General features: G+C 34.8%; 3 protein-coding genes and 1 pseudogene across 4 annotated transcripts in view; 1 reads left to right on the top strand and 3 right to left on the bottom strand.

Annotated features, from left to right (window-relative positions):
* Positions 1-15891, top strand: part of LOC114267604 (formin-like protein 3) — a 58542-nt gene that overhangs the window by 20982 nt on the left and 21669 nt on the right. The window lies entirely within an intron of this gene.
* On the bottom strand, positions 1518-3796 carry LOC114294172 (EH domain-containing protein 1-like; annotated as a pseudogene). The gene is made up of 6 exons (XR_014349517.1): positions 3007-3796; positions 2793-2921; positions 2444-2695; positions 2251-2330; positions 1947-2073; positions 1518-1734 (listed from the first exon to the last, which is right to left on the bottom strand). The product of XR_014349517.1 is annotated as an EH domain-containing protein 1-like (transcript).
* Positions 8214-15891, bottom strand: part of LOC114267602 (protein NLP6) — a 48738-nt gene continuing 41060 nt past the window's right edge. The window contains exon 5 of the mRNA XM_028208659.2: positions 8214-8894. Coding sequence (XP_028064460.2) covers positions 8833-8894 — 62 coding nt within the window. The 3' untranslated portion in view covers positions 8214-8832. The remainder of the gene's footprint in view (positions 8895-15891) is intronic.
* On the bottom strand, positions 12265-14647 carry LOC145806269 (protein NLP6-like). The gene is made up of 3 exons (XM_082902723.1): positions 14136-14647; positions 12877-12924; positions 12265-12771 (listed from the first exon to the last, which is right to left on the bottom strand). Exons 1-3 carry the CDS (start codon positions 14586-14588, stop codon positions 12265-12267), a joined length of 1008 nt encoding a protein of 335 aa, XP_082758849.1. The 5' UTR covers positions 14589-14647.

Genomic DNA, 15891 nt, shown 5'->3' with positions numbered 1-15891 from the left:
ATAAATGTAAATAATAGTTAACTATAGATAGTACATTTATATAATAGTAGTAGCAGATATTATTATTTTAGTAAAATATGGACTTTTTTTTAGTATGTTTATATATATTGTATATATAATTGTATAATCAAAGTTTTAATTGTAACTTTAGTCTCACATGCAAGTATGAATTTATAAATTTTTTGGCTCGTTAAGGCTCGTGAACAAGCTCGAGTCGAGCCTAAGCCAACTCGGCTCGAGCTCGATTCGTTAAATTTTTATTCAGCTCGAGCTCGAGCTCAAGCTCAAGCTCGTTAAAATCTTAATAAATAAGCCCAAACATACTAAAGCTTGGCTCGGCTCGTTTGCAGTCCTAGTCTTCTCCCACAAGTCTCTCGTGCCTAGGCGGTCGTGTATGCCAAGTTTCGTGCTAATCCAACGCCGTTTGGTGATTTTGAGACGTCAGCACCTCGAATTCTAAGTTTCTTAAGGAACTAGTTTGCCTAGACCGAAATCTGGCTCTTACTCCCAAACCGGGAACTTGATTCGAGTCCCGTCTTCTCCCACAAGTCTCTCATGCCAAGGCAGTCGTGTGTGCCAAGTTGCGTGCTAATCCGATGCCGTTTGGTGATTTTGGGGCGTCAACACCTCGAATTCTAAGTTTCTTAAATAACTAATTTACCTAGAGTGAAATTCGGCTCTAATTCCCAAACCGGGAACCCGATTCGAGTCCCTTCTTCTCCCACAAGTCTCTCGTGCCTAAGCAGTCATGTGTGCCAAGTTTCGTGCTAATCCGACACCATTTGCTGATTTTGGGGCGTCAACACCTCAAATTCTAAGTTTCTTAAGGAACTAGTTTCTTAAGGAACTAGTTTGCCTAGACCGAAATATGGTTCTAACTCCCAAACCAGGAACCCGATTCGAGTTCTATCTTCTCCCACAAGTCTCTTGTGCCTAGGCGGTCGTGTGTGCCAAGTTTCGTGCTAATCCGACGCCGTTTGGTGATTTTGGGGTGTAAACACCTCGAATTCTAAGTTTCTTAAGAAACTAGTTTGTTTAGAGTGAAATCCAGCTCTAACTCCCAAACAAGGAACCCGATTCGAGTCTCGTCTTCTCTCAGAAGTCTCTTATGCCTAGGCAGTCGTGTGTGCCAAGTTTCATGCTAATCCGACGCCATTTGGTGATTTTGGGGCGTTAACACCTCGAATTTTAAGTTTCTTAAAGAACTAGTTTGCCCAAAGTGAAATCCGTCTTTAACTCCCAAACCGAGAACCCGATTTGAGTCCCGTCTTCTCCCACAAGTCACTCGTGTGTGCCAAGTTTCGTGCTAATCCAACGCCGTTTGGTGATTTTGGGGCGTTAACACCTCGAATTCTAAGTTTCTTAAGAAACTAATTTATCTAGAGTGAAATCCGGCTCTAACTCCCAAATCGAGAACCTGATTCGAGTCTTGTCTTCTTCCACAAGTCTCTCGTGCCAAGGCAGTCGTGTGTGTCAAGTTTCGTGCTAAACAGCGAAATACAAGGAAAAAATAAAACTGCGTGTAAAATGGGTACATTTATGAGCATCAGTAATTTGTACATAAAAATTGTCATGGCACTAGAGAGATACCTTTGCAAACTCATCTTCCAGATTATCAATCAGCTTCTGTTGAGCTTTAGCTTTGCCCATCATAGTAGGCATCGCCTTCTTAAGATGCCCAACAATGTAAGCATGAATCTTGGCAGCTCTGGCACGTTTCACGAATTCATTGATCTGTGCAGGACATATGTCATCAGGGTCGCTCACAAAATTTTTGGCTAAATTTTTGCTTGTTTACACATGCAAAAAACAGTCATACTAACATTAAAAAAAACTCAAAAGAGTTAACTGCATTGGACTCACTCGACGATCACAGGCCTTCTTGGGTATGCCTTCTAAATCAGAAAGAAGATCAACCTCAAAAGAGTTAACTGCATTGGACTCACTCGACGATCACAGGCCTTCTTGGGTATGCCTTCTAAATCAGAAAGAAGATCACCCTGTTCTTTCTCGAAAAGTTCTTTGCCAGTTGGACCCGCAACAACTTCATTTACAGGTTTCTCATTGAATGAGCTGACAAAATCATGAATAAGAATTTAACTATTCAGCCTAGGAGCATTTGATATTCCAATTTTTTTAGAAAAAAGCAAAAAGAAATACGAACCAAGAAAAAAAATCCCATTTATTCTCCTCTTTCAAAAAAAAGTAAAAGTAAAAAATGATGCAATGACCATAAGATTGAGACCCTACCCAATTTAAACACAGTTAACCTCAGGAGTATTTAGAACTTTACCAAGTGACCACATCAATGCTCCATATACCCTCATCAGCTACATCATAAAGCCATCAGTATGCAGATTAGATTGCTATTACCAGACAGCAGACACTGACACTCAGAGATCAATTCAGTACGTCAAATAATATCACAGTACACTATTCTTACTTGTTGGGTATCAACTTGATCTGACTTGTTCAAAACCACGCGTATCTTGTCATCATGACCTCGTAGAGATGAAATCACACGTTTGAATTCATCACTGATGTCAAGTTTATGTGGATCAAACAGTAGTAGAATGAGGTCGCACTTTGCAGCAAACCAAGATGTCACACCAGTAAAATCATAGCTTCTCTGTGTTCGTTGCTTTTCTCCTGCTAAAGCTCCAGGAGTATCAACAAATGTTATGTGCTCCAGCAGCTTCAGATAGTCAAATAAAAAGTGTTTCAGATCATATAATTATACGGAGATAATTGAAAGAATTTTAATTGAAGTTACAGTATATACAACAACTAACCGGATGTGGCATTTGGGAACACTCAAATTTTGACAGAAATGAAGTTCCAAATGTTGTCAGACCGCTAAATGGCATATCTGCTTGAACAGCGATAGTGTTCCCTGGAATACTTCTTTCATCAGGTACATTCTGTACAAAAGCATAATTAACTAGTAAAACTATTGAACAAAAAAATACAATCATGAAAGGAGGGAAAGAATTATATGGCTCTTACCAAATCAATATGTATGATAAGTCCAGGAGAAAGAGCTGATTAAAAGCATACTTAACAATTATGTTACATGGACTCAGGTGGGGTGTTGGCAGTAGATACGTATTTGTGTGGATTCATCTAAAAGATTAGGTATTTATCTTCAACTTGTTGATTAAGGTTGATGCTCTTTATTTATTTGGGGGCTTTGATAGGATGTACCAACACAAAAAATTATAAAGGCTTCATTAGATCAAAGGGTTGATATCAAATATTTAACAAATCTGGCACAATTGAAACAGGCACACTCCTTTCTGCACCTTGTGCTTCGGCTACACTTCATTAAAGTTCATTTGCCTAAGGGATGTTGAACCCTTAGGGACACCTAGGCACATGCCTCAGCGCGATTTTGATAACTCTACCTTACTCAAGTGTCAACACAAGTACTTAACAAATTTAGAAGCATCCATGTAACATAACTCAGAACGTTGCAGATATGCTTACACCACAGGCTTTGATCTAGCCTCTTACAAAGTATTAGAAGCAAATTATCTTTATCTATTTATTGTTAAACTTTCACTACAAGATCTATGTTTCTCTTTCAGCAATTAAAACATCACTGTATCATAGCATTTATTTTAGTTGAGATGTCAAGATATATATATATATATATATTTTGGAAAAACAAATGTTTTCATTTTTCAAAAAACACTTTAAGAAAATTCTACTTTCTTATTTTCCGTGTTTTTTTGTTTTTACTGAATTTTTTTAATATTTTAAGCAATTTTTTAACTTTTTAGACACACCCAACATAAATATATCTAAAAAGTAAAAAAAAAAATTAAAAAATTCACTAAATACCAAAAATATAAAAAAAAAGTACAAGAATTCAGTACATTTTTTGTATTTTTATGTATTTATTAATTTTTTAAAATATTTTTTCATAATTTTTTTACTTTTTAGATACATCTAAGTAAGGTGCATCTAAAAAATAAAAAAAAAATGTTTAAAATTTTAAAAATATTCACTAAAAACAAAAAAAAAATGAAAATCAAGAAACTCAGTTTTCAAAAAACTTAATCCAGAAAACTCAAACCAAACACACTGATGTTTTTATAAATACCATAACAACAACAAATCTATCAGTTGTTGGCTCAGGTCCAATGTGAGCTCCTGTTGAAAATGAAGACAGACAAACAAAATTAATTTTTCCACTTGCCAGAGACAGAGATAGAGAGACAGAAAATATCATGCCTGGATAACTACTTGCCAGTAAATGTTTAATGAAAGTTGTTTTCCCCCTGGAGTATTGACCCAGCAGCATAACCATAGGTTCACATCAAAATCACTGTTTGTCTGCCAAAAACAACACACCAAAAGCAAGTACTAAACAATGTATACATATTTATATGGAAACAGCCATAAAACTGTTTATAAGTTTGTGAAAATACAAAGAAAAAGAAACTGAATCACGAGCATTCTAGCATTTCATTCAGGTAATTATGGCTATATGCATTTATCACTCACCAATAAAGGGGACTCAAAATCGTTGAACCGATATGTCACTTCCAATGGCTTCAATTTCTGTATGTACAACTTCTTCAAGCCATCAACAATTGATGTAACAGAGGATATAGGCACCTGATAAGATAATGAATGAGAGAAAGAAAGCACCATTCTCAGAACTAAGGCATAAGAGAGGAAGTCAAATTAAACAATTATATATGACATTTAGGATCCCATAATAACCAAGGTAAGAATGAAAAGGTGACAAAAATTCTCAGATGTATAACTAAATTCAGTCACTTATTAACTAAATTTGCAACATGTACCTTCTTCATGGATTTTGTAGAAGTAAACCAATTAGTTGATGAAGATTGTGGCAAACTACCTGCATCATTGTTGATTAGTGCACATAAAAGAAAAATGGTATTTCTATAGTTAAAGAGAAAAAACTTTTTACCATTCAGTTCAGGGTCACTTGTTTTAGATGCACGCTTTTTCTTCTTCTGAATATTATCAATTAGCAAGTTAAGACTTCCATAAAATAATTTAGAAAACAATTTAACAAAAACATTAGTATACTTACAGCTAGTATTGCATCCAAACCTTCCATGACAAGAGGCTTTAGATTTTCCAAGTCAACTGCAAGAGGCTAAAATATTTTACCCAAACTATGATCATCATTTATCCACAGTTCAGGTTGTCATCATGAACTTGCAGTCAAACCACCCCAAGCATCCAACAGGCTACGACAATAACTGCACAACGTACACTACTCACCTTTGCCATTTAAGATATCATTAGTTGGTGCATGTCCACCTTGTGCCAAAGAAACTAGATGCAATTTACAAGTAAAAAGTTGTCAATTTGCAAAAGATAAGTTGACTTTACATCCATTAAAGATTTGGAAAATTTTAAAAAAAAAATGACAAAAATGAATTTGAACCTGCATTGCAGCAATGAACTCTGCGAAACCAAGAAAACCTTGTCGTTTGGAATCTGCAATTGCCCACACCTTGTGAAAAATTAAAATTAAAAAAAAAAAAGAAAAAGAAGATGAAGGTTTGTCATTATGAAGTAGACATCAAATAAAAAATAAATGAAAACAAAATTGGGAAACACTTAAAAACAGCAGGCACCAAACTCTAATTACAAATGCAACTAAAACACAAAGACAAGCATGAAAGTTGATTAGAAAACTAACATGGCATTGAAGAATATGCCCAGCATAAAAATCCATACAAGTGTATTTGTGTGCATGTCTGGAAACATATATGCATACATGAATATTGACTTGTGTCCTGTTCCTTAGTGATTTATTTCTTTCAGGAAAATAAAGATGTAGATGGCACAGGACACTCCCATTTTAACAACTCACCCTCACTCCCCTTAGAGGAAGGGAAAAAAGGGGGTGTAAGAATAAAAAAGGTCATACCCCTGTGGCTTTATTTGGAATAAGTTGTCCCGGTTAAACCATATAATTTAAAATAATAAAAAACTTGCCACATTTGGAGCACTTTGGAGAGGAATGAATCTCCATTCCTGATTCGTTTCAGGTTTTTTTCTTTTATAAAAATTTCGAATATATTGGAGATTGTTTTCTCTCTCTCCCTCGCATTTTTTGTTTTTCGTTTTGTTTCGCCCTTTTGAGAGAGAGAGAGAGAGAGAGAGGGCATACAGTCGTCGTCACTCGCTGAGTGAGTGAGAGGCGCGATTGAGACTGGCTGCTCCTCACTATCGTCACTCGCTGCTCGTCGTCGCTCACTGCTAGCCGTCGTCGTTCACTGTCGTCACTCGCTGCTAGCCGTCATCGTCATTCACCATTGTTGAATTTTGACTGAAGGGTTTTGGGGATTTTGCTTCAGAAAGGTTTTGGGGATTTTGCATCAGAAAGGTTTTAGGGATTTTGGGGAAAACTTGATCGCGAATGGGCTAAAATGAGCAGGATAGAAAAATTTTCATTACTTTTTGCGACGGCATATTTAAACTGTCACAAATGATAAATCCTAACAGATAAAACGACGCCGTTTTAACAAGAGTTAGTTTGCGAAGGACTTTTTCCGTCACGAATTGTCCACTATTTGCGACAGTAAATGTTTCCCGTCTCAAAAAAAAAAAATTTGCGACGGTACACCAGGCGTCGCAAATGTTTCTGTATTTTTCTTGTATATTCATTAGCGATGGGGTCACCATCGTCGCAAAAGGCCATTTCTGGCGACAGTTTGAAAACATCGTCGCAAAAAGCTCCGTGTTATTTGGGCTGCTTTCTTGTAGTGTAGGCATGCCAATGCGGCCACAGAACCTCCAGAAGAAAGAGCTATGTAATTTTTTTGTTTTGTTTTGTTTCTTCTTGTCTTGTCTTGTCTTCTATTAAATGTTTAAGTTTCCCACTTAATTTAACTAAGTGAATAATAGTTAGAAAAAATTTTGTTAATTTTTTTGGTTTATGCCTGCAGTTACACAAATCTTGGCTATCTTTGTTAAGATGTACGACAAAACACGTGACGAGAATGAGCAGCAGGTAGATGCTGAAAAGAAGAAATTAGAAAAGGAAGCCATGAAAGAGCTCGCATCAGCCCAATCTGCGAAAGATCGCTCAAAACCTAATTTCCGAATTCAGAAACATGCTCCTTGATCAGTCTGTACTAAAGCAGCAGGAAGCCTTACTGGCGGTGATGTGGAGGATAATATGTCAGTTGCATCTCCCCCGATATTCATAATCACGAATTGTGCCAGTTATTCCATGTTACATGTGGTGTCGCTGCGGCTGACACTGCCTTCACTGCTGCTAAAATTTGTTTATGAAAATATGTGTATCCTCCGATTTGTATATTTACATGCTTGGTCCATCGGCATTTTCAGGGCCAGTTAGCAGCCAGCTTCAAATATGCCTTCCCACCTCCATTTTATCAATTTTTGTAGAACTATCTAATATGCAGAGGACACTCTAAATGTGATACAGAATGCCCAAATTGTCTACATTCAAGTTTCAAAATATACATGACAAGTTCAGCAACAAGTGGTTATATCCATGGAAAAGAAATCTCTCTCTCTCTCTCTCTCTCTCTCTCTCTATAAAAATATATATATATATATATGTGTGTGTGTGTGTGTATTAAAGGTGGCACTTTTGTGTGTGAGCTTCACCAAATTTTGTTGGAGAATTATTTTAAAATGTGTGTTTCATTAAGTAGAAGAATTGTTAAATAAGAAAAAATATTATAGCCTCTTAAAGTCTAGTGGACGGAAATTATATTCTAACTTGATTTAAAATGTAAGAGTTTGATTGTCATTAAATAAAAGTGAAGGGATTAAAGTAAATTTATTTATAAAACTAGAAAAAACAATTAGAAACTGATTGAATTTAAGATACAGAGTGTAGATTTAATCTTCTTGTTGTGGGATCACTCCATGAATGCATTTTGGTCTTAGATTTTAAATTCTAGATAATTTTGTTTTGGGTATGTAGAGCTACTATTTCGTGAGAATTTAAGAGTGCTAAATGTAATGTAGACTACACTGAATTCTAATGACTAGAATAAAATTTAGTCATTTGCAATTGTAGCCATTTGCAAACGTCACTTGCGTTGTATTCGGATATTGAATTTTTAGGATGATTTGTAGAGTCAAAAAAGAGAAGGAAAGAGATTTGTGAAACAAATTTAACTTTCGTTTCTTTTACTTTTTTCTTTTTTTCCCAAATTTAAGATTAAAACAATACCATGCCCTAAGATTAAGAATTTTTTACAATCTAACAAACAAATTTGAATCATATTATACAACCAATTAAGTAAACAACACGCAGTACGTAAAATTCATACACACTTGTAACAAGCATACAAGATACAAACCTCAAATTGTCTTTTAAATGTAGACTAGAGAATTCCACATGCAGCTAAGGATTTAAGATTGGCAATTAGGGCAATTAGTAATTGGCTGAATCGACATTGTGACTTTATTCCTCCCTTGTGATATCGAATTGCAAATGCAATTTTGCAAGTCCTCATCGCAAGCTATTAAAATCCAGTCATTGTCCTCGTCTTGATGCTTGACACGGTAAGTTCCACCCTGTAGTTTCAGCCTCTTTGCCACTTGCTGTTGAAACTCTACCATTCCCGACGACACAGGGAGCTGAAATTTAATAAAATCATCTCCATATTTTGCCTTTATGGTCACAATACTTTCGTCTTGCACTGCTATAAAATGTGGCTTTGTGCAAGAAGCAGTAACCATGTCTTGCATATGAGGTGGACCAGAAATTGGAGGCTGACTAGATCCTAGGATTTGTTCCTGAACAACACCTTGGACAAGTTTATTGAAAAACAATTGGTTATCCTTACTTCTCTTCTAAGGTGACCACCAGGTGACATTATATTCCCTGCAAGCACGCTTCACTGTAGATCGGCTAACTGCAAAACGAAAAATCCAAATTCTAGATAAGAAAATATACTTTGTTTACTGCTACCAAAAGTATATGAATTTTCCACAGGATCCAGCTAGGAACGGGTATCCTAAATATGTAAGCTTACCGCCAAGGCTTTTTGCAGCATCTTCAAGTTTCATTCCAAAACGTTGCTGGAGATCCTCCAAGCTAATTGGAATTCCAGCTTTTCTTTGTAGCCTCTGGGATAAGTTGATTATGCAATTTTGCTGTACAAAAGTAACAGCGCTATTGTTATCTTCTGTCTATAGCATCCACTTCTATTGTTATCTTCTGTCAATTCTGGAAAAGTTGATTATGCAATTGTTTCCAGTGTCTATAGCATCCACTTCTAGTAATTGTTGATCGGATAAATCTAGAAACACCATCTCTTCTCCATTCTCCATTCTATTTGGAGATCTTGCACTTTGGGGTTTTTTAAAAGAATCAAGTTTTCCGTCCTTCTCCAAGCTAACTGGAATTCCAGCTTTTCTTTGTAGCCTCTGGGACGAGTTAATTATGAGTTTTTGCTGTGTGGAAGTAAAAACAATGTTATTTTCTTCTGTGTTACTAACAATATTGTTTCCAGTGCATCCACTTCGAGTAATTGTTGATAGGATAAATCTAGAAACACCGTCTCTTCTCCATTCTCCATCTTATTTGGAGATCTTGCAGTTTGGGGTATTTGATAAGAATAAAGTTTACCGTCCTCTGAAAAATCAAGAAATTCAATAGATAACTCTTCTCCTAGTTCTGTCACACCCCAAATCCAGGCATGACCGGCCGTGGCCCACAGGGACTTAGCCCAAGGCATACGTAAGCCTAAACACAAATCCAATCACATTGAACAACTGAACAATAGTCCAATAATAAATAACCAAAACTCAATCCAGTGACATGCCACAAGTATAAACGGCAAAATCAACCGTAATCAAAAACCAGCCAAACTTATGGGATATAAACAACCCACATATCAAAAATAATCCTAAATGAACTTTGATAAGAATAAATATAAATATGCACAAACTTGACATAACACTCTAAACTAAAGGAATGCCCTAGAGGTCCATGCAATTGAGTCCCCGCTACGCCATGAGTCCACTCTAAGTCCTTCTAACACCTGGAAATGGTAAACAACTAAGTCAGCTGATAGCTCAGTGAGTAGCAACATGGATAGTAAATACAGTTTTGAAAACAGGGTTCAATTCCAAAATAAGATATATATCACAGAAACTAGATTGGCATACAGTTTGGTAAATACAATCTGTTTCAAACAGTTCAACACTTAAAATACTCATGTCTCGCAAGAACATGATAAACGACATTTTTCACTTAAAACAGATTATAACATGAACACCAATAATTTTCTGGGTACCAATAAAAACAAATAATCTGCCACACATTTCTCAGGCTATAAGCCCCGTTGGATCCAATACCGAACTAAGAGTCATCCTCAGGGTGGCACCTAGGCCTTTTCTCAAAGACGATCCGATTGAAGGTCACCTAGTTGTTTTTAAAGGTCTGTTCCTTACAATCGTTGAGCACTAGAGTCATCACGGCCCAACCCGGATCTGTTCCCTAGTGGCCAGAGTCACCACACACAGTGGAATAATTTCCCTGGACTAAATACACACATGGTCCCAATAATCAATACACATCAGTTTCGCAAAACATGGTAGTTCATCATTATAAACATGAGACCAAAACAAATAGTTTACAGTATGCCAAGTTCACACATGTTTCAGAAATAATTTGATTCAATTGATAATATAATAATTTATCAAAACAGTTTAATCATGAAACAACAATTTAATTTTCCAACAGTTTAGGGTAAGGGAACATTTATAAAAATATGTAGCATGAAACTACTCACCTGAAAACGAAATAATATAATCCTCGAATAGAGTATAAAAGTCCAACTAGTGCCCTGAACCAAGTATAAAAAACTACACGTCACAACTAATTTAAAAATACTAAAAAATAGGAACTAAATAACCTCAACTAAAGCCCACTAACACGGCTCAACCCAACTCACCGTTACTCTTAAATATTACCTAAGTTCATGTTCTTCAAGGTTTAAAATCACCCAAGACATGAGTTCCGGTCAAAACTTAATTAATTGTGACTTTAAGATAAAATAGAATTTCAAACAAGCCTTCCCAACCTATTCGCTAACTTTGAAAATTACAAAACCCACTCCAAGCTATTTGAAAAATTCCAATAACCTCCAGATATGATCTAATATATCCTAAGTTTCAAACCCAATTGGTTTCACTTGATTTGCTTATCAAAATAATAATCTACAATTTATTACATCAAAACAGGTTGTTTTCTGCAGCACTTTAAAGAAATTGACGGTTCTCTTAATATACACGAGCAATCAATGCAAGGCCAAAAACGTACGAAACTAGACTCGTAACCGGTTCTAATGACACTAATTTGATAATTTTTGGATTTATACCCAAAGAGAACAACACTCCCGAATTTACTGTTTCGGACTGGTTTCCTGGACAGATTTGAATACCTCAATTTATATGGATTTCGACTCCCAAAAATTATGAAAAAAATCAGATATGCAATTCAATATGTAATTGATCTACTGTAAAAACTTCAGATTAAAATTCATCCGTTTGATATGGTTTCTTGATTTTTAAAGTTTGCGATTCTGTGCAGAATTTTTGAACTAAGAATTACACCCATTCTTTACACATAAATTTAGCTCCTCAGATTTCTTAATAGTGTATACATATATATACAAAATACATAAACCTACAACCTCTCCATGAATGAATAAAATAATTATAGAATAAGGATGAAGAACAAAGAAAGAAGAGAAGAAAACCTAAGAGGGCTAACCTTTGATGATCACACACAACACAACACACCCAAAAGTTCTTTGATTGCAACATCTTCTTCTTCTTGACTACAACAATAATCTTGATGATTGAAAAACCCCTCTCTTTTCTTCATAAACCCACGGCTGCTAGGGTTGCTAGTGTTGTGGAAAACAATTATAACAAGAGTTAGGGTTTGTGTTTATTTTATTTTATACTAGTTGTGGGCACACTTAGGTCAAATAGATAGATAAATATACAAAATACATATATAAGTTACATGCAATTCAAATGGTAAGAGTCTAACTTATTAATTTTGTGGTCTAGAGTTCAAGTCACACCCTCTTCTCTATTTTTTTTTTTTTAATAATAAATCTTGCTTCTCAATCAATGACTTTCACCATAAATTTATTTTAGGTTTAAAATTAATTAAAAGATCCTCCAATAATATTTAATTTGCACTTAAAGATTCATAATAAAATATTTGAGATTTGTAAAATTATTTTTTAATTATTTACTTAATTTTTATATTCGGGTTCTCACAAGTTCTTCTCTAGAAACGACCTTAAAACTTTTACAATGCTGCTTCATTGTTGTCAATAACGGAACCAAAGCAATCCTCGGATCCCTACCTTCAGTGTAGTTTGGGGGCAAAAAGAATTCTAGTACGTAAACATTGTCTTCAATATAACTACTCCGCAAGCGAATTGCAAAAGAACTGGTAAGTCCAACTTTGTGTGCGTAGTGTGCGAAAGGGTACTCAGTTACGCTAAATTGAGTAATATCTTTGCAGAATACCAAATTTTGGGACAAAATTGCTCTCCCAACAACCCCCTGCCCTTTTCGTAGGTGTTGTAAGGCATATGCAGCTAAAAAATCACCCATACGTCCCTCTCTATGACAGGTTCTATATTTTCTGAACATTGCATTGCAAAGCCTACACAAGGACCAAGTCTGAGCCAAAGGTAGATAATGAGTGCTATACACCATGTCTAGCATTTTCTTGATTTCTTCGGGAGTTTCATCCTTGACCTGATAATAATTCACAAATACATATTTGTTAGCCCAGAGTTGTTACAACAGCTAATGAACAAAACAATACAAGATTTAACATTTGAATTACAGTTTGCTACTTACTTTCTCATGATACAAATGTTCACATTTTGATCTTGTCAAACCTTGAATCTGCAAGGGATTGAAATGAGATTTAAACTGAAAGATATTTGCAAAAATAAAATAGTATCACTTATAAGTTAACTTTTATGACTATAGCTTTTTACATTATTAGCTAAAAGTAAATAAAATAAATTATAAATTTATTTGGTACAACTTTTGATAATTTGTGCAAAAAAAATTGAATCTGTTTGATTAAATAAACTGTCACATAACTTTTTTTCTAATAATTAAGACAAAAGAAATGAGACTCTTCTAGCCAGACTTATTGAAGGGTTTCAGTTAAAAAGAGCTATAAATTATGAATAATTTTTTTTCCTTTTTTGGGGTCAAATAAACTGAATAAATCAAATAAGTTATAATTTAAAATTACAATTAAACATTATTAGTCAATCTTTTTTAAGTAAATAAGTTGATTTATAAATAATAATACCAAAACATTGTACATACAGTAAATGAAAAAATCAACACAGTTGAGGCTATTAACCCGACCAACTTAGGCTGCACCAAGGTATTGTATAATTGTCCGAGATCAGCTTCGTTGTTTTGGACAGGTGCACCTTACCCTGGTATGGAGTATTTCAATTGGTCCAACACTTTGAGCAAAAATCTGTATTGCCTAGTAAATGGGGCTACTATAAACAATTAGGTAAATTCTACTCACCTCCCTTCAGAGGTGAAAAAATAAAATACTAATTCTTATATTTTTGTTATAATTACATCAATTTCCCTTACATTAATGATAACGTTAACTGAGCTAACAATAAGACATTTTTTGTTGGCACTTGTGCATCATAATGAAATTATCAATTTTCCACACGAGAGATCAGTATAATTTACCCAAATGATTAATGTCAATGATATGATATCAAAATAAAAAGCACAATACGTGCATAGGAATTGTTGACGAACTCCATGTTAGATGATTTACACAATGAAACTAATGAATGGGTAAGATTAATGAACCATTAAAAAGATTGGCCAGTAAAATGGAACCAACTAGTAAAATAATTTGAGGATTGGCCAGTAAAATGGAACCAACTAGTAAAATAATTTGAGCTCTATCAACAAAAGAAATAAGAAAAAGAAAAAGGAACCATAAACCATCATTGAAAATTAAAATTAACAATCATTGGATAGGCATAATAAATAAATAAATAAAAGTAAAGAAGAGAACGTAAAAATGGGATTGATTATTCCAATTAGGGAGTTAGGGGACAAACCTCAAAATAAAGGAAACTCCCCAAATATACATTTATTATATCAGTTGTCGACACCATCTCAAATACACCAATGCAGCGTTGCCTCAAAGGGTCAAACAATGGTACAGCCAGAGATTGCTTAATATTGCAAACGATAGCACGATTGCGTTGTGGATACTCTTTGCAGGAGTAATACTGCACATTTGGAGTAGACTCCCACTGTTGATGCCGGAACACGCGGCCATGGAGGCCAAGATATTCATCACTCACTCGATCCACATCAAATTCATAATCCAAAGATATCAACCTATACTGACAAAGTCCTTCATCAATCTTGTTAAAACCAAAAGGTTGGTGTCGAGTGGTAAGTAAACGCTTGCCCCCAATTTTTATGATTTTCCAAAACTGTATAAGAAATTGGGTACAGTGCCAGCAAAATACTATATCTTTAAAGTAGGATTTTATCTTCTCCATAAACTCTGGAATAGGAGGAGCAATCAGAGTTCCATCGATTATCTCTGTACGATTTTGCAAATTTCCAAGCCACCCCAAAAAAAATAAAAAAAAATACAAGGCAAAGTAAGAATAAAGTAACCAACAAGAAAAGAAAGTGGGTATCTATCTACTAATCTAATCTAAATCTTAATATATAAAAAAATTGTTAACATACTGTTTGCACCATAAATATTTTTCTGTCTATTAATCTTACTATTGATTTTGGCTTATCGATTGTGGCCAAATATAATTTTATTGATTGTGTCCTGTCAATTGTGACATGTCAATCATGGCCAAATCTAATCTCATTGATTGTGGCTAATTGATTTTGGTCTGTCGATTCAGACTATAAATCATCTTTAAAGACCTACTATGACCACATTATTATTATTCTTATTATTTGTTTTGTTATGGTTTACAAGTGATGAAATGGGCTTAGAAAATGGGAGCAAGTTGGCAACGTGGGGCAGTTTGTTGCACTTTGTAAGGAATGTGGCTTGATTTTGTTTCATGAAGTGGCCAAACTGCCTCCAGCAATTATACTTCGAATAGGAAATTGTCAATTGTTACTCTACAAATAGACTGAATACAGATTGGAGAAGGGATGAACAAATCGTCAAACTTATCATAGTTTTTTTTTCTTTATCTTTAGGAGTAGTCTACCTTAATTCTTAGTAGTAGACTATCTTAACTTAGAGTAGTTTTCTCTGTAATTTGTGACTTGTAATTCTTGTAAACTTAGATAATTTCATCTAGAGTTGTCTTTGTTTATTTGGATACTTCACTCTTTCGATTGTTCCAAAGAAGTCCATGTACTTTCAAAGCATTTAGAACCTTTACACAACCGTTTGATTGTCTGTTTGGTTGTTTGGTTAAAATTGTTGTTAAGTCTCCATCGATCAAGACTTAGCATAATTTTTTACTAACAATTTTTGGCACGTCCAGTGGGACATCTTCCTAATTTGGAATGATGACAAGAATTCGAAGGCAAGATAAAGTACAAGAAGATCTATCTCGTAAAACACAATCACATGATGTTCCAATAAGTGAATTTCCATGGAATGACGTGTTGAGAAAAATAGATGAAATTATTTGGTTTTGTGAAGATGAAAAGTGTTGGCTTGAGAATGAAATTTTATATTTACAAGAAAAAATTGATTATCTTGATTGGCAAAATTTCAAACAATGGCGCCATTGTCATATTATTTGAGGTTGGAAACACGAAATCATTTTGATAAAGTGATTGGTCAACTTGATAATCAAATTGACTAATTTGAGATCG

Source organism: Camellia sinensis, chromosome 13 (genome assembly GCF_055761805.1).
Source record: "Camellia sinensis isolate YWXY chromosome 13, ASM5576180v1, whole genome shotgun sequence".
In the NCBI taxonomy this organism is placed as follows: domain Eukaryota; kingdom Viridiplantae; phylum Streptophyta; class Magnoliopsida; order Ericales; family Theaceae; genus Camellia; species Camellia sinensis.
Note: the sequence above shows the minus strand (reverse complement) of the source record. Positions and strands in the feature narration are given on the sequence as shown.

Bases quoted from the DNA above. Each gene is read 5' to 3' on its own strand.
- LOC145806269 (XM_082902723.1), bottom strand. From the start codon at position 14,588: ATGGAGAAGATAAAATCCTACTTTAAAGATATAGTATTTTGCTGGCAC. The intron at 12,925-14,135 runs GTTTGTCCCCTA...AATCCCTTGCAG, and splicing joins GGAGTTTCCTTTATTTTGAG to ATTCAAGGTTTGACAAGATC. The intron at 12,772-12,876 runs GTAAGTAGCAAA...AATTATTATCAG, and splicing joins AACATTTGTATCATGAGAAA to GTCAAGGATGAAACTCCCGA.